This window comes from Schistocerca serialis, chromosome 8 (genome assembly GCF_023864345.2).
Source record: "Schistocerca serialis cubense isolate TAMUIC-IGC-003099 chromosome 8, iqSchSeri2.2, whole genome shotgun sequence".
Lineage (NCBI taxonomy): Eukaryota > Metazoa > Arthropoda > Insecta > Orthoptera > Acrididae > Schistocerca > Schistocerca serialis.
In genome coordinates, this window is record NC_064645.1 from 82,962,158 (window position 1) to 82,983,930 (window position 21,773).

At 40.1% G+C, this 21,773-nt stretch overlaps 1 protein-coding gene across 1 annotated transcript in view; it reads left to right on the forward strand.

Moving 5' to 3' along the window:
• The first annotated feature begins 18,544 nt into the window (after window positions 1-18,544).
• LOC126416712 (eukaryotic translation initiation factor 2A) overlaps window positions 18,545-21,773 on the forward strand; it is a 167,589-nt gene continuing 164,360 nt past the window's right edge. The window contains exons 1-2 of the mRNA XM_050084523.1: window positions 18,545-18,627; window positions 19,109-19,253. Of these exons, the coding sequence (XP_049940480.1) occupies window positions 18,585-18,627; window positions 19,109-19,253 (188 nt within the window). The 5' untranslated portion in view covers window positions 18,545-18,584. The remainder of the gene's footprint in view (window positions 18,628-19,108; window positions 19,254-21,773) is intronic.

Genomic DNA, 21,773 nt, shown 5'->3' on the forward strand with positions numbered 1-21,773 from the left:
CAGTTCTAGACTGAAGCACCTAGAACCGCTCGGCCACTGCAGTCTTCTTTCGGTACTCAGAATTCTACATAAACTCTATACCATTTCAAAACATGAAACCGATTGTCAAATGGTTCAAATGCCTCTGAGCACTATGCGACTTAACATCTGAGGCCATCAGTCCCCTAGGCCAGACAAACGTGTGGTTCCTGAAGAGGGGCAGCAGCCTTTTCAGTAGTTGCAGGGGCAACAGTCTGGATGATTGACTGATCTGGCCTTGTAACACTAATCAAAACAGCCTTGCTGTGCTGGTACTGCGAACGGCTGAAAGCAAGGGGAAACTACAGCCGTAATTTTTCCCGAGGGCATGCAGCTTTACTGTATGGTTAAATGATGATGGTGTCCTCTTGGGTAAAATATTCTGGAGGTAAAATAGTCCCTCATTCGGATCTCCGGGCGGGGACTACTCATGAGGACGTCGTTATCAGGAGGAAGAAAACTGGCGTTCTACGGATCGGAGCGTGAAATGTCAGATCCCTTAATCGGACAGGTAGGTTAGAAAATTTAAAAAGGGAAATGGATAGGTTAAAGTTAGATATAGTGGAAATTAGTGAAGTTCGGTGGCAGGAGGAACAAGACTTCTGGTCAGGTAAATACAGGATTATAAATACAAAATCAAATAGGGGTAATGCAGGAGTAGGTTTAATAATGAATAAAAAAATAGGAGTACGGGTAAGCTACTACCAACAGCATAGTGAATGCATTATTGTGGCAAAGATAGACATGAAGCCCATGCCTACTACAGTAGTACAAGTTTATATGCCAACTAGCTCTGCAGATGATGAAGAAATTGATGGAATGTATGGTGAGATAAAAGAAATTGTTCAGGTAGTGAAGGGAGACGAAAATTTAATAGTCATGGGTGACTGGAATTCGAGAGTAGGAAAAGGGAGAGAAGGAAACATAGTGGGTTAATATGGATTGGGGGAGAGAAATGAAAGAGGAAGCCGTCTGGTAGAATTTTGCACAGGGCATAACTTAATCATAGCTAACACTTGGTTCAAGAATCATGAAAGAAGATTGTATACATGAAAGAATCCTGGAGATACTAGAAGGTATCAGATAGATTATATAATGGTAAGACAGAGAATTAGGAACCAGGTTTTAAATTGTAAGACATTTCCAGGGGCAGATGTGGACTCTGACCACAATCTATTGGTTATGAACTGTAGATTAAAACTGAAGAAACTGCAAAAAGGTGGGATTTTTAAGGAGATTGGACCTGGATAAACTGAAAGAACCAGAGGTTGTACAGAGTTTCAGGAAGAGCATAAGGGAACAATTGACAGGAATGGGGGAAAGAAATACAGTAGAAGAAGAAGAATGGGTAGCTCTGAGGGATGAAGTAGTGAAGGCAGCAGAGGATCAAGTACGTAAAAAGACGAGGGCTAGTAGAAATATTGAATTTAATTGATGAAAGGAGAAAATACAAAAATGCAGTAAATGACGCAGGCAAAAAGGAATACAAACGTCTCAAAAATGAGATCGACAGGAAGTGCAAAATGGCTAAGCATGGATGGCTACAGGTCAATGTAAGGATGTAGAGGCTTATCTCACTAGGGGTAAGATAGATACTGCCTACAGAAAAATTAAAGAGACCTTTGGAGAAAAGAAAACCACTTGTATGAATATTAAGAGCTAAGATGGACACCCAGTTCTAAGCAAAGAAGGGAAAAACAGAAAGGCGGAAGGAGTATATAGAGGGTCTATACAAGGGCGATGTACTTGAGGACAATATTATGGAAATGGAAGAGGATGTAGATGAAGATGAAATGGGAGATACGATAATGCGTGAAGAGTTTGACAGAGCACCAAAAGACCTGGTTCGAAACAAGGCCCCGGGAATAGACTGCATTCCATTAGAACTACTGATGGCCTTGGGAGAGCCAGTCCTGTCAAAATTCTACCATCTGGTGAGCAAGATGTATGAGGCAGGCGAAATACCCTCAGACTTCAAGGAGAATATAATAATTCAAATCCCAAAGAAAGCAGGTGTTGACAGATGTGAAAATTACCGAACTATCAGTTTAATAAGTCACGGCTACAAAGTACTAACGCGAATTCTTTACAGACGAATGGAAAAACCGGTAGAAGCCGACCTCGGGGAAGATCAGTTTGGATTCTGTAGAAATATTGGAACACGTGAGGCAATACTGACCCTACGACCTATCTTAGAAGCTAGAATAAGGAAAGAGAAACCTACGTTTCTAGCATTTGTAGACTTAGAGAAAGCGTTTGACAATGTTGACTGGAATACTCTCTTTCAAATTCTAAAGGTGGCAGGGGTAAAATACAGGGAGCGTAAGGCTATTTACAATTTGTACAGAAACCAGATGGCAGTTATAAGAGTCGAGGGGCATGAAAGGGAAGCAGCGGTTGGGAAGGGAGTGAGAGAGGGTTGTAGCCTGTCCCAGATGTTATTCAATCTGTATATTGAGCAAGCAGTAAAGGAAACAAAAGAAAAATTCGGAGTAGGTATTAAAGTCCACGGAGAAGAAATAAAAACGTAAAGGTTCACTGATGACATTGTAATTCTGTCAGAGACAGCAAAGGACTTGGAAGAGCAGTTGAACGGAATGGACAGTGTCTTGAAAGGAGGATATAAGATGAACATCAACAAAAGCAAAACAAGGATAATGGAATGAAGTCGGTCGTGCTGAGGGTATTAGATTAGGAAATGAGACACTTAAAGTAGTAAAAGAGTTTTGCTATTTGGGGAGCAAAATAACTGATGATGGTCGAAGTAGACAGGATATAAAATGTAGACTGGCAATGGCAAGGAAAGCATTTCTGAAGAAGAGAAATTTGTTAACATCGAGTATAGATTTAAGTGTCAGGAAGTCGTTTCCGAAAGTATTTATATGGAGTGAAACATGGACAATAAATAGTTTGGACAAGAAGAGAACAGAAGCTTTCGAAATGTGGTGCTACAGAAGAATGCTGAAGATTAGATGGGTAGATCACATAACTAATGAGGAGGTATTGAATAGAATTGGGTAGAAGAGGAGTTTGTGGCACAACTTGACAAGAAGAAGGGACCGGTTGGTAGGACATGTTCTGAGGCATCAAGGGATCACAAATTTAGCATTGGATGGCAGTGTGGAGGGTAAAAATCGTAGAGGGAGACCAAGAGATGAATACACTAAGCAGACTCAGAAGGATGTAGGTTGCAGTAAGTACTGGGAGATGAAGAAGCTTGCACAGGATAGAGTAGCATGGAGAGCTGCATCAAACCAGTCTCAGGACTGAAGACGACGACGACGACAACAACAATAACAATGACAACAACAACACAATATTTCTGCAAGTTCCACAAAAACTTCCAGCAACAGGCAAACTCAGCAAGTTGTAGTGACTCATGCTATTTGTGTGAATGGACATACACAGTGATGCAAAGTGCAGGGTCATTACAAATGATTGAAGCGATTTCACAGCTCTACAATAACTTTATTAATTTGAGATATTTTCACAATGCTTTGCACACACATGCAAAAACTCAAAAAGTTTTTTTAGGCATTCACAAATGTTCGATATGTGCCCCTTTAGTGATTCGGCAGACATCAAGCCGATAATCAAGTTCCTCCCACACTCGGCGCAGCATGTCCCCATCAATGAGTTCGAAAGAATCGTTGATGCGAGCTCACAGTTCTGGCACGTATCTTGGTAGAGGATGTTTAAACACTGTATCTTTCACATAACCCCACAGAAAGAAATAGCATGGGGTTAAGTCGGGAGAGCTTGGAGGCCATGACATGAATTGCTGATCATGATCTCCACCACGACCGATCCATCGGTTTTCCAATCTCCTGTTTAAGAAATGCCGAACATCATGATGGAAGTGCGGTGGAGCACCATCCTGTTGAAAGATGAAATCGGTGCTGTCGGTCTCCAGTTGTGGCATGAGCCAATTTTCCAGCATGTCCAGATACACGTGTCCTGTAACGTTTTTTTCGCAGAAGAAAAAGGGGCCGTAAACTTTAAACCGTGAGATTGCACAAAACACGTTAACTTTTGGTGAACTGCAAATTTGCTGCACGAATGCGTGAGGATTCTCTACCGCCCAGATTCGCACATTGTGTCTGTTCACTTCACCATTAAGAAAAAATCTTGCTTCATCACTGAAAACAAGTTTCGCACTGAACGCATCCTCTTCCATGAGCTGTTGCAACCGCGCCGAAAATTCAAAGCGTTTGACTTTGTCATCGGGTGTCAGGGCTTGTAGCAATTGTAAACGGTAAGGCTGCTGCTTTAGCCTTTTCCGTAAGATTTTCCAAACCGTCGGCTGTGGTACGTTTAGCTCCCTGCTTGCTTTATTCGTCGACTTCCGCGGGCTACGCGTGAAAATTGCCCACACGGGTTCAACCGTTTCTTCGCTCACTGCAAACCGACCCGTTGATTTCCCCTGACAGAGGCATCCAGAAGCTTTAAACTGCGCATACCATCGCCGAATGGAGTTAGCAGTTGGTGGATCTTTGTTGAACTTCGTCCTGAAGTGTCGTTGCACTGTTATGACTGACTGATGTGAGTACATTTCAAGCACGACATACGCTTTCTTGGCTCCTGTCGCCACTTTGTCTCACTGCGCTCTCGAGCGCTCTGGCGGCAAAACCTGAAGTGCGGCTTCAGCCGAACAAAACTTTATGAGTTTTTCTACGTATCTGTAGTGTGTCGTGACCATATGTCAATGAATGGAGCTACAGTGAATTTATGAAATCGCTTCAATCATTTGTAATAGCCCTGTACATAAATATTGTGTGTGTCTATTTTTCTGTTATGTATTCTTTGATGTTAACTTTTTTCTCTGATTACTCCTTGCTTCTTACTCACTAAAGCAACTAGTGCTATGAATAGCACACACCCTGAAATTAATATACATGTGGACTACATCTTTATTTGAGCAGACTACCACGTATTTGGTGACACCGATGTGATACAAATACATTAGTACTTCAGTGCCGATTTCGACATTCCGAGTCAAATCAGAATGTACATGCATGTTAAATCTGTGCCAGCTGTGTTGGGTTTATTTTCGCACACAAATGAATACTTCAACAGCTATTACTGAGCCAGCCTAGAGTAGCGCGACGACTGGGAGAGTCACAATTCTGACAGAACAGCCCAGTATTATGGTTTGTGCAGCTAGACAGCCAGTTCATTTTAGTGCAAATTTCGTCAGATGAAACAAAAGTATAGTTAGATGATTGCAGCACTAACAGGAAACTCGGCCACTGAGGAGCAAGACATCCTCCCAACACCAGCAGCAGTGGAAAGGTATGATGCCACAAAGAATGCAGTCAGAGCAATGCATGTTGAAAAACTACGGATGGAATAACTAGGAGATTGCACTCCATCACAGCTCCTACAGCACCAATGCACACTAGCCAGCAACACAGTCAGTGATGATGTGTTATGTAATATCTGGTTGTTGAGGTTACTTGCCGATGCTCAAAGAATTCTAACGGTGTGTCCAGGAGATCTGAATGCTTTAGCACAAACAGCAGATAAGATCAAGGAGATGTATCCCTCAACAAGCACTGCAACACTGATGTTGCAACAGCATAACGCAGCTGCAGTGACTTTAGCATGGTTGAAGTCTCAGTTAGCAGAAGTAAGTACACAGGATGTCGCATTGCAAACAGCTCATACCAAACAATGGCTGAATGGACATTCATCGAGAAGCTGTAACTGTTTGCTTGCGGCATCAAACACCTGCTGATATCATAAAAAAATTCGCTAAGGACACATGAAAATGCATACCACCATGTAAATGGAAGCATGAAATGGAATCTGTGGCAGCTGCAGCTACAGCTACCTCCGCTAGTAATACGTGCCAATTATTCATCACACATTGCAGCAGAATGTTGCAATATTTAGTGAACACATGAGCTAAAGTGTCAGTGTATCCAGCAACTAAATTACTGCATAGTAACTGGGATAATTATTAACTTATATGCTGGCAATGTGTTGAAGATTAAGAACTATGGACATGTTATATTCATACTCAATCTTGGTTTCTGCCAAGTGTTCAAATGGCAGTTCACAGTGGCCGATCTTGGGGGCTGATTCCCTGTCTTTGTATGATCTGGTTGCCGACTTGCGATGGCAGTGTGTAAATGATGTGACAACAAATCTAAATGCTCAACGAAAGGTCAACTGTACTGCCCCCCCCCCCCCCCCCCCATGACAGTATATGTAATCAATGAGGATACACAAAACCCATGACTGTTGAAGGATTTTCCTGAACTGCCAGTTGAGCATGCGACAGTGCACCACATTTCACCACACTGGGTCCATCTACTAACACCCATCCTATGTGCCTGGCACCTGAATAGCTATAAACAGTCAAGCAGAATTTCGCAATGCATTATCATAAGACACCTGTTGAACTTCAAGCAGCAGCTGGTCAGCCCCACTGTACATCATTCCAAAGAAGAACTATGATTGGCATCCATGTGGTGACTGCCACCAGTTAAATGCAAGGACCATTCTGGACCATTATCCTGTGCCACATATGTAAGATTTATTCATCGATGTGCATGACAAGACAATCTTTCCCACAGTCGAATTAGTACATGTATATTACAAGATACCTGTGGCCATGGAGGATATCCCTAAAACAGCTGGCACCACATCTTTTGGAGTGTTCAAGTTTAAAAGAATGCCGTTTGGTCTCTGTAACGCAGCACAAACGTTCCAGCATTTCAAGCATAAGGTCATGTGAGACTTCAGTTTCTGCTTTGTTTACTTCAAACAAATTCCACACTGTACTGTAACGTTTCTGGTGCAAGACCATGATTGGTTGTACCACAACAATTTCAAACTCAGGTGATAGCAGCTAGAATGTCAATTTGAAGCATGTCTTCTCAAGGCACTGGCAACATTACTAGTTATTAAATATGTATGTGCCACGACCTACCATCCTACAACAGATGGCACAGTAGAGTGCCTCCATTGGCAGCCCAAGTCAGCACTGCACAGAAGTGGAATGAGGCACTGCCTATTGTGCTCCTTGGGATATGGCCATCTTTCAAGAGTTGTCTTATAGTCGTGGCAGCCAAACTCATCTATGGCCAAAAATTACAATTTCTGGCAGAATTCATGCATGATGCGACAGATGACAATGTAGCGTCATTGGATTTTGCTGTTAAATTGACAGCGCATACATGCTGGCTTCTGCCCCATCATCCCCAGAGAGCACTTAAACAGCTGCACACATGTACTTTTGCGCAATGACGCTCTTCGCAAGCCACTTACACCACCATATGAGGCACCACAAGCACTATTAAGTAGAGGCTGCAACACATTCAGAGTTGGTGTTCATGATGTGTCGACTACAGTTGCCCTTGACTGGACCAAGCTTGCATTTCTTGATATGCAAGACACACTAAAAAGGTAGCACCACCAGTTAACAAAAAGCAAAGATGCCGCAACTAAAGATCCTTCTGCATACTGCCTTGCCGACAGGCTACAACAGACACTGGACATTACTATGCAGAAGTCAATGTCGAACTTACTCACCCCTCAACCAGACATCCCTGGATTCAAGCATGCTGTGACAACACACTCTGTGCATCATGTCAGATTCAAGATGAAATATTGCTGACATGGGGAAACGGGGGGGGGGGGGGGGGGGGGGGGGGTTAATTATGTAGTGATTAGTGCTACTTCTGTGAATATGCAGACACAGTGATACAAAGTACGTAAATATTCTTTGTCTACTATTCTGTTATGTATTCTTTGACATTACTTTTTTCTCTGGTTATTCCCTTCTTCTTATTCACTAATGTAACCCAAACTATGAATAGGATACACCCAGTAATTAATATATATGGGGAATACATTTACACTTGAGCAGACTACTACAATGTAACTGCAGCAAACTTTAATGGACTGTTTACACTAAGTTGTGGAACCTATGTCTGCAAGTTGAAGAACTTGTGGAAGTCAACTCGCTGGGTGTGTTTCCACATCAAAGAACAAGTGGAAGTAGCTTCTGCATGTGACTTGCGGAAATTTATTTGCTAGTCAACACATCCCTTAACCTTCCTGTGTGTCAATTGTGTCCTGATCCTCCAAATTATTCACAAAATGCAGATCGTTCCTTAATTTTTAATATCTGTCTCTCATCAGTGTTGTTGAGGAATATCAAGTTGCATGTTCCTGTGAAGTCTCACCTGGGGCAGTTTCAGTGCACCCATCAATATCCCTATGCAAACAAGGGACAAAATTTTATTATTATTTGTGTCAAAATTTTAAAGCTCTTTTGACTTGACTTGATTTAGTTCCTGTCGTTCCCTCTGGAACATAGGGCTGTAACGAAATTCCTCCACCTGGTACAATTTCTAGCAAGTCTCTTCTCTTCACTCCAGGTTGTCCCATGCTCTGCAGCTTCTCTGTCAATCGTCCTTCTCCAGGTCTGTTTGGGATGACCATGTTTTCTAACTCCTTGAGTTAGACCGACGCCACCCTTCAAACAGCTCCATCTGGTTTCCTCAATGTATGCTCAATCCAGATCCATTTCTTTCCTTGATTTGTATATTGACTGGTTGCTAATTTGTCATTATATCTGGCCATCTCACATTTAAAATGCACTGAAAACAGCAGTTAATAAAAACTTGGAGCTGGCTTTTGATGTTGTTAGTCAAATACCCAAGTTTTGCAACCATACGACTACAGCAATGCTGTTTTGGTTGGTGTTGCAAGGCCAGCAATACTAAAAGACTGCTGCCCCTCTTCAGGAACCACATGTTTGTCTGGCCTCTCAACAGATACCCCATTATTGTGGTTGCATCTGTGGTACGGCTATCTCTATTTGGGGGGGGGGGGGGGGGGGGGGGGGGGAACGGCAGCTATACATCTTGTATCATACAGTGATATAATTTTGCATGCAACGAAATTGTCAAACAGTAGAAAAAGCTTTGAAAATGTTTGAAATTATGAGTAAAGTTTGGAAGTCCCAACGTGCTCTCATTCTCAAATGCTGGACAAATATATTCTGGGCAATTTGCATACTGTGAGTTACACTGACTCTGGACTTCTACACAGTTTTAACTTTATTACTTCTCTTATTGTATTACACGTTCAGTGTTAATAGCTGTTAATGAACAGATTATGGCAGGATTTTAAATTTTGCCAACAATTACATGAATGAAACTTACTGTCAGATTAAAACTGTGTGCTGGACCAAGACTCGAATTGAGACCTTTGCCTTTCGCAGGCAAGTGCTCTGCCAACTGAGCTACCCCAGCACGACTCACGCCCTATCCTCACAGCTTTACTTCTGCCAGTGCCTCGTCTCTTACCTTCCAAACTTTACAGTTAAGCTCTCCTACGAACCTTGCAGAACAGCATTCCTGAAAGAAAGGATATTGCAGAGACATGGCTTAGCCACAGCCTAGGGGATGTTTCCAGTGCACACTCCACTGCAGAGTGGAAATCTCATTCTGGAAACATCCCCTAGCTTATGGCTTATTTAAGCAGTTTCAAATGTTTTAACAAGATTATAGCAAAACTTGGAACAGTACACGTGAAAGTGGCTTTAAAATCCTGGGAGATTAAAACCACGTGGTGGACTAGGACTAAAAATGGACCTTCAACTTTCCCTACAATGCTCTTAACAAGTAAGTTACCTAGTGAAGAAAGAAAGAAAGAGAGGTCATAGCATACTTTGCTGCAGAGGGAAAATTGCATTCTGAATTGAAAATTAACTAATGCATAATGTTGAAAATATAGAATAAAAATTTTCATTAGATAGTCTGGGTTTCCCAAAAAGCAGAAAATGTCATTTGGGGAAAGGGGAACTAAGATGTCATAAAGAGACCAATATGCATGTACAACAACTTTATTTAAAAGTCACAGTAACAATAATGGAATTGTGAATGTTCATTAATGTTGTTATGCATTATTTTAAAAGTGGCATAGTGGTTAAGGCACTGGTCTTGCATTTGGATGGAGGAGGAATCAAATTTCTGTTCAGTCATTCAGATTTACGAGTGCTATCATTTCCCAAAACACTGAATAGAAATATCGAGACGCTTCTTTTGAATTAAGATGCAGCTTACTGCGTTTCCCATTCTTCTCCAATTTGAGTTTGTGGTACGATTCTAATGAATAACCTTATTGTTGACATTATATTAAAGCTAAATTTCTCTTTCTGCGCAATGCTGTTTGTCTTCTGCACAATGATAAATGCAAATAAATTATATATTACATACTTTCCAGCTACAATGTCATTTAGGGGATCAATAGTTGATGTTCACATTGCCGCAGGCAGCATATTCATTTCAGTACTTGAGCACTGCACAGCTGGCGCTTACTACACAGTGGCACAACAGACACCTGATGCTGCTGAGAACTTCATGCCATAGGGATGGGATACACATATACAAGGTCAGTCACCTGGAACGTATCGGGCAGCAGTCTCTGTAAAATGATTTCAGGGTAAATGGTTCAAATGGCTCTGAGCACTATGCGACTTAACTTCTGAGGTCATCAGTCGCCTAGAACTTAGAACTAATTAAACCTAACCAACCTAACAGGGTAAATGATTTAATCACAAGAAAACCTGCTGACAACCACACATCTACATCTAAGTTTGTAATTTGTAACAATATTGTGAGACGGAAAGTTGCTACTCACCATATAGTGGAGATGCTGATTCGCAGATAGGTACAACAAAAAAATTTTCACACTTAAAGCTTTCGACCAATGGCCTCTGTCAACAATAAACACACATACGCACACACACACACACACACACACACACACACACACACAAATGCAACTCACACGCACGACTCATGTGCATAAGCAATTTATAAGGAATCTGCAGACTGCCTGCATTTTCCCAGTACCCTATGAATGAAATGAAGTTTACCACATGCTGCCTACAACTGAGCCTATGTGATCATTCCATTTCATATCCCCACAAATTGTTACTCATTATATGAGCTGACCCCCCCCACCCCTGAACCATGGACCTTGCCACTGATGGGGAGGCTTGCATGCCTCAACGACACAGATAGCCGTACCGTAGGTGCAACCACAACAGAGGAGTATCTGTTGAGAGACCAGACAAATGTGTGGTTCCTGAAGAGGGGTAGCAGCCTTTTCAGTAGTTGCAGGGGCAACAGTCTGGATGATTGACTGATCTGGTCTTGTAACACTAACCAAAACGGCCTTGCTGTTGTGGTACTGCGAACGGCTGAAAGCAAGGGGAAACTACAGCCGTCATTTTTCCCGAGGGCATGCAGCTTTACTGAATGATTAAATGATAATGGAGTCCTCTTGGGTAAAATATTCCGGAGGTAAAATAGTCCCCCATTCGGACCTCCGGGCGGGGAGTACTCAAAAAGACTTCGTTATCAGGAGAAAGAAAACTGGCGTTCTACGGATCAGAGTGTGGAATGTGAATACAGGGTTATAAATACAAAATCAAATAGGGGTAATGCAGGAGTAGGTTTAATAATGAATAAAAAAATAGGAGTACGGGTAAGCTACTACAAACAGCATAGCGAACGCATTATTGTGGCTAAGATGGACACGAATCCCACGTCTACTACAGTAGCACAAGTTTATATGCCAACTAGCTCTGCAGATGACGAAGAAATTGATGAAATGTATGATGAGATAAAAGAAATTATTCAGGTAGTGAAGGGAGATGAAAATTTAATAGTCATGGGTGACTGGAATTCGACAATAGGAAAAGGAAGAGAAGGAAGCGTAGTAGGTGAATATGGATTGTGGCTAAGAAATGAAAGAGGAAGCCGCCTGGTAGAATTTTGCACAGAGCATAATTTAATCATAGCTAACACTTGGTTCAAGAATCATGAAAGAAGGTTGTATAGATGGAAGAACCCTGGAGATACTAGAAGGTTTCAGATAGACTATATAATGGTAAGACAGAGATTTAGGAACCAGGTTTTAAATTGTAAGACATTTCCAGGGGCAGATGTGGACTCTGACCACAATCTATTGGTTATGAACTGTAGATTAAAACTGAAGAAACTGCAAAAAGGTGGGAATTTAAGGAGATGGGACCTGGATAAACTGAAAGAACCAGAGGTTATACAGATTTTCAGGGAGAGCATAAGGGAACAATTGACAGGAATGGGGGAAAGAAATACATTAGAAGAAGAATGGGTAGCTTTGAGGGATGAAATAGTGAAGGCAGCAGAGGATCAAGTAGGTAAAAAGACGACGGCTAGTAGAAATCCATGGGTAACAGATGAGATATTGAATTTAATTGATGGAAGGAGAAAATACAAAAATGCAGTAAATGAAGCAGGCAAAAAGGAATACAAACATCTCAAAAATGAGATTGAAAGGAAGTGCAAAATGGCTAAGCAGGGATGGCTAGATGACAAATGTAAGGATGTAGAGTCTTATCTCACGAGGCATGAGATAGATACTGTCTACAGGAAAATTAAAGAGACCTTTGGAGAAAAGAGAACCACTTGCATGAATATCAAGAGCTCAAATGGAAACCCAGTTCTAAGCAAAGAAGGGAAAGCAGGAAGGTGGAAGGAGTATATAGAGGGTCTATACAGGGCCGATGTTCTGGAGGACAATATTATGGAAATGAAAGAGGATTTAGATGAAGATGAAATGGGAGATACGATACTGTCTGAAGAGTTCGACAGAGCACTGTAAAACCTAAGTTGAAACAAGGCCCCGGGAGTTGACAACATTCCATTAGAACTACTGATAGCCTTGAGAGAGCCAGTCCTGACAAAACTCTACCATCGGGTAAGCAAGATGTATGAGACAGGGAAAATACCATCAGACTTCAAGAATCCCAAAGAAAGCAGGTGTTTACAGATGTGAAAATTACCGAACTATCAGTTTAATAAGTCACAGCCGCAAAATAATAACGCGAATTCTTTACAGTAGAAGCAGACCTCGGGGAGATCACTTTGGATTCCGTAGAAGTGTTGGAACACGTGAGGCAATACTGACCCTACGACTAATCTTAGAAGAAAGATTAAGGAAGGCAGGGGTAAAATACAGGGAGCGAAAGGCTATTTACAATTTGTACAGAAAGCAGATGGCAGTTATAAGAGTCGAGGGACATGAAAGGGAAGCAGTGGTTGGGAAGGGAGTGGTCAGGGTTGTAGCCTCTCCCCGATGCTATTCAATCTGTATATTGAGCAAGCAGTAAAGGAAACAAAAGAAAACTTCGGAGTAGGTATTAAAATCCATGGAGAAGAAATAAAAACTTTGAGGTTTGCCGATGACATTGTAATTCTGTCAGAGACAGGAAAGGACTTGGAAGAGCAGCTGGGACTGTGTCTTGAAAGGAGGGTATAAGATGAACATCAACAAAAGCAAAACGAGGATAATGGAATGTAGTCGAATTCAGTCGGGTGATGCTCAGGGAATTAGAGTAGGAAATGAGACACTTAAAGTAGTAAAGGAGTTTTGCTATTTGAAGAGCAAAATAACTGATGATGGTCGAAGTAGGGAAGATATAAAATGTAGACTGGCAATGGCAAGGAAAGCGTTTCTGAAGAAGAGAAATTTGCTAACATCGAGTATAGACTGAAGTGTCAGGAAGTCGTTTCTGAAAGTATTTGTGTGGAGTGTAGCCATGAATGGAAGTGAAACATGGACGATAAATAGTTTGGACAGGAAGAGAATAGAAGCTTTCAAAACGTGGTGCTACAGAAGAATGCTGAAGATTACATGGGTAGATCACATAACTAATGAGGAGCTATTGAATAGAATTGGGGAGAAGAGGAGTTTGTGGCACAACTTGACGAGGAGAAAGGACCGGTTGGTAGGACGTGTTCTGAGGCATCAAGGGATCACAAATTTAGCATTGGACGGCAGCGTGGAGGGTAAAAATCGTAGAGGGAGACCAAGAGATGAATACACTAAGCAGATTCAGAAGGATGTAGACTGCAGTAGGTACTGGGAGATGAAGAAGCTTGCACAGGATAGAGTAGCGTGGAGAGCTGCATCAAACCAGTCTCAGGACTGAAGACCACAACAACATATGAGCTGACTAATTACAACTGTGAATTCCTGACATTCTACTTACAGGATGCTTTGATTTTGAATTCTGTGAAATACACAGTTTTACATATGTGACCATTTATGAATTTTGCAAATCTTTTCATCACTTTGATGTTTTATCAAGATGAGCCTGAATACTTCTGCAACATTTGTAACAGTGCTGATAAGCTGCAGAAATGGCTAGGTTTCCTAAAGAAAAAAATTCTTAAAACTGAATACATTATGCTTAACTAGAAAAAAGTTGACTGAGAAATGAAATGGAGCATTTCCAGTTTAATTCAATCAATGATAAATTAATCCACATACAATGTCTTTTTCTTTCGTTAAAAATAATTATCAGAATGAAGTTCGAAGAAAATGATTGTACTGTTCATGTGTTAAAGAACCAATTTATATTGCTTGCACACTGGAATTCACACTCTCTTTGGGTCAACAGATGCGCCCGATTCCAACCGGCTACTTTGACATAATGGTGTTGTGGTGTGTGATGTCGTAATGGCGCGGAGTTTATGAGTTGGTTATGTTTGTAGATGTTGTCTTGTTGTGTTTGGTGGTGCCCCCCCCCCCTCTCTCTCTCTTTCTGTGTGTGTGTGTGTGTGTGTGTGTGTTCCCCCCCCCCCCCCCCCCCCCCAAGTTGTAATGTTTTGTGTATTGAATATGTTTTAATTTACGTTTGTGTGTTTCACTTTTGAATTTTTGAGGTATTGTGGTTTTGGTTTTGTTTTTAATAGTTGTAGGTGGTGGTTTTTTCGTATCAATAGTTACCGTTGACCTATATAGGTCAAGGGAAATGACTGATTCCAATTTTCATAGTTTTATATGTAGGTATTGGTGTTTTGGTATTGTCAGCTGTGGTCAAGGGAAATATCTGATTGCAATTTTCGTAGTTTTTGCTGTAGGCATTGGTGTTTTGGCATCGTCAGCTGCGGTTGATCTATATAGGTCAAGGGAAGTGTCCGTTCCTGTAGATTTTGTAAATTTTTTTTTTGTTCGGCATTTTGTGTGTTCTGGGATCATGGTGTGTGTTTTTTTTGCTGTTATATTTAGCTTGTCCCCTCCCTAAAACCCCCATTTTCCCCCGGCTACCCCTTTAGTTTGATTGTATTTTTGTAGGGAGACGTTATTGTCTTATTTGTTGCCGTGTGTATGTAGTGACATCACAGCGCCATATTGGACACCCTTAGAATAGCCATTTCCGCCATATTGATGATGTCATGGGTCAAAGAAGACGGGTGGAATCGGTCACTTCCGTAATCCTCTTTCTTTAAATATCTCCACTTTGGACACCACCACTGCCACCACCATTGCGCGCACGCGCCCACACACACACGCACACACACACACACACACACACACACACACACACAGAGAGAGAGAGAGAGAGAGAGAGAGAGAGAGAGAGAGAGAGAGAGAGAGAGAGAACTAAAGTTCTGTGGAGGAACATATTTTTGCAGTGTTCCTGCAACTACTACTAAGAAATGTGTAGTTGGTTGTCTATGGCACATTAGGTAAGGAATGTACTCTATGAACACTACAGGGCAGCTCCTATACCCAGTAAGCAGTCCACTGCTTTGTATCAGAGAAACAGCGAAAGAGAGAACAATTTTCATTCTAGAGTGGAGAGCAAATGAACTAAGAAGAAATACACAGTTATTTCACATTCTACATCAACTACTGAGATTAAAACTTCACATGCTTTTCATAAAATCATTTCAGACAGCTAGTTCAGTCTATCTGTACTGCCACTCCCTTCTTCTGGCCTGCTTGTGAAAACAAAGTTGAAGTTGTATCTCTCAAAATCTGATCAGAGCTGCTTATTGAGTTTTATATGCAGACAGCTCACTATGTGGCCTAGCAAGACAACTAGAGTTGAGTTAATGTGTGTTTAGGTAATAAAGTATCAAATTTTGGTTGCATTAATGAAAGTGTCTGGCTTCAGCAGGGTGGGCACGTCATCATCCAGCTCTTACATAACCTTTTCCTCATGTAAACAGTGCTTTCTCTCATTCAGTTGTCATTACACTGATGCAGAGTTATAAGACTAATATTCTTCTACTCATTCACTCAAGTTTAATTCCCAACAAGGAGCTGGCTTTTGTATGGCAGAATGACAGGTTATTTAATATAAACGATTACTACAGAGCAGTTAAAGCATATCTGTAGTGTGTTGGTGTATAATATACTGTATTTGTGGGGAAATATCAAATATAGGAAATTCCAGGTAAAGAAAGTAAATTACAAGTAGTTTTAAAGCTTGTAAGAGTAACACTTTCATGAAAGAGATGCAGGAATATACTGGAAATAGAAATTTTGTTGTTAAGTCTACAACTGTCAAGTGAGGAAATTACTTTTAAACATAATAACATTAACAGGATATGTAAGTGATGTTAGTAACACTAAGAAAACCAACATGACAATATTAAGATACATTCAGTATCATTCCAATGTACAAATTTCACTTGCCTGACCATACAAACTGTTGAGTGGGCCTGTTATCTTACAAAGCTTATAGGCTTATGATTAGTGTTTTCTATCATACCAGGATCACACTGTTCAGAATATAATTGCGTTTACTGAAGGTTCTACTCCTGACTTGGATTTCATGTGTCCACATCTTGTGTTGGGAGCAAACTATATACAATGAGAATGAACAAATTTACTACTATAAGCAGTGTTTAAAAAATGATAACTTGTAACATACTTAGATTACCCTTCTGAAATGTTGTAGTTGTGGTGACAGACTGACCTGTAGCTCAGTCCAAGTGCTACATTAGGTTGAAAGGTAACAATTTGGTTAAGAGTTGGTGAGACCAACAGATGTGAAAGCCAAATGGGGGTTATGGTAACAAACCAACCAGTAGTGTAATCTAATTTTTATGTCCATGCTATATTAAAAAGATGCATAGGGGGCATCCAATATGTAATTTTTACAATGTTTGTGATGTGCCAAGTAATTTTAATGCAGTTTCACACCAATTGACCCACTGTAACTACCCTGTGCTCCTTAATGGAAAACATGAAAGCCCACAACTACACATTCTGATTAACTCCAATTTATAAAAAAGGACTCCACAAATAGTGCATATGTAAGTTCCAGAAAAAACTCAGGAGGCTAATACAAAGCTGAGATAACAATTTCCAAATAGTACTGCAAGAAAATGGTAAATAAAATCAGAAACAATGCAATAGAAACTAAAACTGGTAATATCAGAGGTTGAAAATACCACTTCCGTTATTAAATTCCTTTCAACATCTGGTATAATGCTCAGTTGTGGATGTTCATCCAACAGGATTGTTGAAACTAATTATGTTAACTATGAATAATGACATTCCTGATCTCCTCCTACTATACACACAATATAACTTGGCCTTCTTTGGGATTGCAGTAATCGGTTGAAACCGGATGACTTCAGCCCATTATGGATTGTTTCAATCGGTTGCCAACCTTAGCTGGGAAACAGTGCAGCATGCCACAGGGATATTTTGTTGTAGAAGTACCTGCGAAGGCAGTGTTGTTTCCAATGTTCTGCTTGGAGTTGACAGGAAACTGTTGCTAGGTGAGGGCTCAAGAAAAACATCTTAAACTGTAGGGCTACCTGATAACTTCTACAGTTATGGAGAACTCGTTAAACCGAAAGTACCTCCATAACATTCACTTGTGGATTTTTAGAAATACCACTGACATAGCTCAAAGTTTTTAAGAATGTCCTATCAATATCAAATTTGCAAAAAAGTGGTTAGAGTCTGATGACATCCTCCACCACAGTTTAACTCTTCTGCAAAATGGTGCCTAGTATACATACACTGTAACACTATTTTATCTTAAAATATATGCATATGCGCTACTATATACTGCAATAAATAAACTAATGGCTGGAAAGAAATAAAAAAATGAAGCACTGCACAACTATAGTATTTTTAGTAAATAATAGTGATATGCAACAGTCTTTCATACAATGTTATACCTAATCTACTCAAGAGTGATCACCTTCATTTATTCAGGAATTTCCATCGGTCAAAAAAATGAATTTCATTTTCGCAACATTAAATGGTGTTGATGTAACTCACGGACACAGCGAAAGTTTTCTTTTGTGAGAAAAAAAGTGATTTTGAATAAAACAAGTTTTTCCTGAAAGAAATCTTTTTTTTCTGATACAATGTACAAAGAACAAAAAATTGACACCTAATGATTCTTCCAGCGAACGAATTATTGGTAGTCAGTGTAATGCAATGAAAACTGTAAAGCCTGTTGACTAAATAAACACTTTTGACAGAATGCTGTTAACTGCTACATGGTCAAACTTTTTAGCGTTGAAAACGCTATCTGGATAAATCTGTTCATACATGATAATTATCACACCAGTTATATTACATACAGTTTCTTAGTTCGAGCATATTCCCCCGATTAACACCACCATTCTTAGGCATTACCAGACAAATAAAACAGCAGCATGACATGGGACACGCATTTCAAAGCACTTCTGTAAGAAAACACCGATATTCCTAATCTATTTTCATTTACGTTGCACATGGTCAGAGTAAAGATGGCGGCGAATGTGCCCGTTGTTGCAGGTAATGGTGATACTTTTTTCGTATACTGCCTACGTGTGAGTCTAACAGAAAGAACAAACTTTTTCTTGGTACACCATTTTTCATACTAATTGATATCTGAAATGACAGGGCTGGTCAAAGACACGTAGCACAATCATTTGTATTCGTGAATCCCGTGCTGCTGTTGTCACCATACGTAAGGGTGAAATAGATTTTATGGAATAGTATAAGACATCGAAGGTAAAGAAGTTGACTCATTTGATAAACACGTTACGGGAATTTTGACTACGAGGGCCTCTTTATTGTAGAGTTACTTTTGCAACTGTGCGAATCTAGGTTATGCGAGAGCATGTTTCTTTTCGTTTTTTACCGGCATTTATGTCTATCCAGGAAGTTCATTAGTGTAAACCATAATATTTTGCAAAACTAGACAACTCTCGCTTTATCTAGATTGTTGGCAGACACGCGTGTTTTACGCAGAGTTTGATTTTGTGTTTGACAGTTCGGGGATCAACGGGCATTTCAATCAGTTTGGGTCCACCCAGTTATGATCTTGTCTCATCGTTTGCAAGAGAGGACAGCAAAACATGCAAGACTATGGCATTCGATCCAACTGGAAAATACTTTGCCTGGGCAAACGGAACATGGTGAGTGAAGATGTTTGTTTTAAATCGCGGCGCTGCTACCAATGTTTCTTGTGTTGTACTCTGCGTTTGTGAATAGTTTTATGTAATGCTGTTGCAATAATTCTAACATTTTTGCATCCATTGGCAAATTACGTTTATGGACCAGTATGATCAATTACCATCCACTATTTACAGTTGCAGTAATGCTATCGGACCTCATGAGTCTAGTTTTCCCCATCTTTAAATAACAAGGGATTGTTTTAAAAAATGCCCCCTTGCATCTGAAAAACTACTGATGTATTACAGTGCAACAGCCATATGTCATATGTTTATCCTATCCTCCCAACATGTTAGCTGCACTAAAAGGTCGAATACACGTGATATTTAGCCTACTGAACTGGCCATTTACTTGAGGACACCATCTGTAAATAACATTCTTTTTTCAGCGGCTGACACTTCTTTAAGATCTCTTCTATAAACCACCAATGCTGAAGAAATTTTGCCAGGAACTGTGTTGAAATAAATTTCTTCTCATCCTTGGTCACACAAATTGCCTGAGAACCAGTTTTGCTTTAACCAGAGTGCTGTCCTCCTCATTTTCAAGAGTTACTATGTAATGTATCCAGATCAAATAATTTTGCTTAATAAGAAGTTAAAACCAGATATGATAGAATTGTGACCACAAGCCTGTAAAACAGGATTAAATAAATTTATTTGCAAGATGGTCAAGGTGTTTCCCTTAAGCAGCATGCGTAGCCTTTGTACCTGTGTTGAATACCATAGGGATCTTCGTTGTTATGGAACTCATGACATCATCAAATATTGACAGTAGGCCTATCATATTTGCGAATGAATGCATGTGATTAAATATGTAATGTGAAGATACTGGGGATAAAGAGGAATGTTTCATACTAGTTGTCAGCTTTGGTCAGTGCCATAGCAAGCATGCGACAAATGCTGTAAACAGCGTAGCGATCATGGCATCATATCAGTGGATATAAAAATGGGTGCAGCTAAAGGTCATACTGTCACCGTAGCCATGGATTTTTTGCCCCGCCTTTGCTAGCTTCCCCAACTAACAACTGAACTTTCAAAACACAAACCAAAAAGTGAAACCACAGCAACTGTTGACATTAAATCACTGGTCAAAGCCAACATTTAACATCGAATTTTCCTATTGATCTGACACTGAAAGGGGGAAGAAATTTTCCTGCTGTTTTCCATTAGAGAGATATAGAGTGAGTTGTTTGTAAAATGTCATGGAATTCTTGATGAGAATATTGCAACTATGCTTATTCATCTGTGAAATATGAAATATCTCAAATTACTAGGTAATAGTAGTTACTGTAGGTGGTTTTTGGTTCTTGAATATAAGTAAATGACCTAAAATAGAGGAGATAGAGCTTCATATTTTCTAAGTGGTTTTATTAAGGTCTTTTACTGCTGCACTGACTGATATTTCATTAAATGGATTCTTAGAGGGGCCTTCACTTATAACTAACTTAATTTAATCTTGGTTATAATAGAGGGAAACATTCCACGTAGGAAAAATATATCTAAAAACAAAGATGATGTGACTTACCAAATGAAAGTGCTGGCAGGTCGACAGACACACAAACATACACACAAAATTCAAGCTTTATTAACTCTGTTCATGTTAGATGTATTTTCATTGACCTGTCCCAGTTGCATTTATCTGTATATGTACGTTAAGAAGATAGACACAGAAGTACTTTTGTGTGAACGGAGTTGCAAATAGTGACAGTAGAAGGGTCTTTAAATATGTCTGCTTGTGTCTGTATATGTGTGGATGGATGTGTGTGTGTGTGCGCGAGTGTATACCCGTCCTTTTTTCCCCCTAAGGTAAGTCTTTCCGCTCCCGGTATTGGAATGACTCCTTACCCTCTCCCTTAAAACCCACATCCTTTCGTCTATCCCTCTCCTTCCTTCTTTCCTGATGAGGCAACAGTTTGTTGCGAAAGCTTGAATTTTGTGTGTATGTTTGTGTTTGTTTGTGTGTCTGTCGGCCTGCCAGCACTTTCATTTGGTAAGTCACATCATCTTTGTTTTTAGATATATTAATTTGATCTTGGTTACTTATGAAATATGTAGATGTATTGTTGCCACAGTACTTTGATTCTGATTAAAATTACTATTTATTAACACTACTTTTGTTGCATACGAACAAAAACAATAACAACACCCTATCATGAATGTGCATATGTTTTAACAACTATGTTGCCAAGGATACCATAAACAAAAGTAAAAGACTAATTAATGCATTATGTGTCAATACTTGTAGCAGAATTTGCATTTCACAGTGTCAGCTACCCAGCCACATACAACTACCCCCTTAAAAGTAATGTACAGGTATTTCTTTGGGAAATGCACTATGCAACCAGAATGGTTACTTTGTTGGATTGGTTGATGACACTCTGGAGTTTTAATGGCTGAAGCCGGCTGTTTACTTGGAAGTTAATGTGGGCTTTATGGGATCTGTATTCTTCACCAGGAAGTCTGGCTTCCATCTGTATATGGATA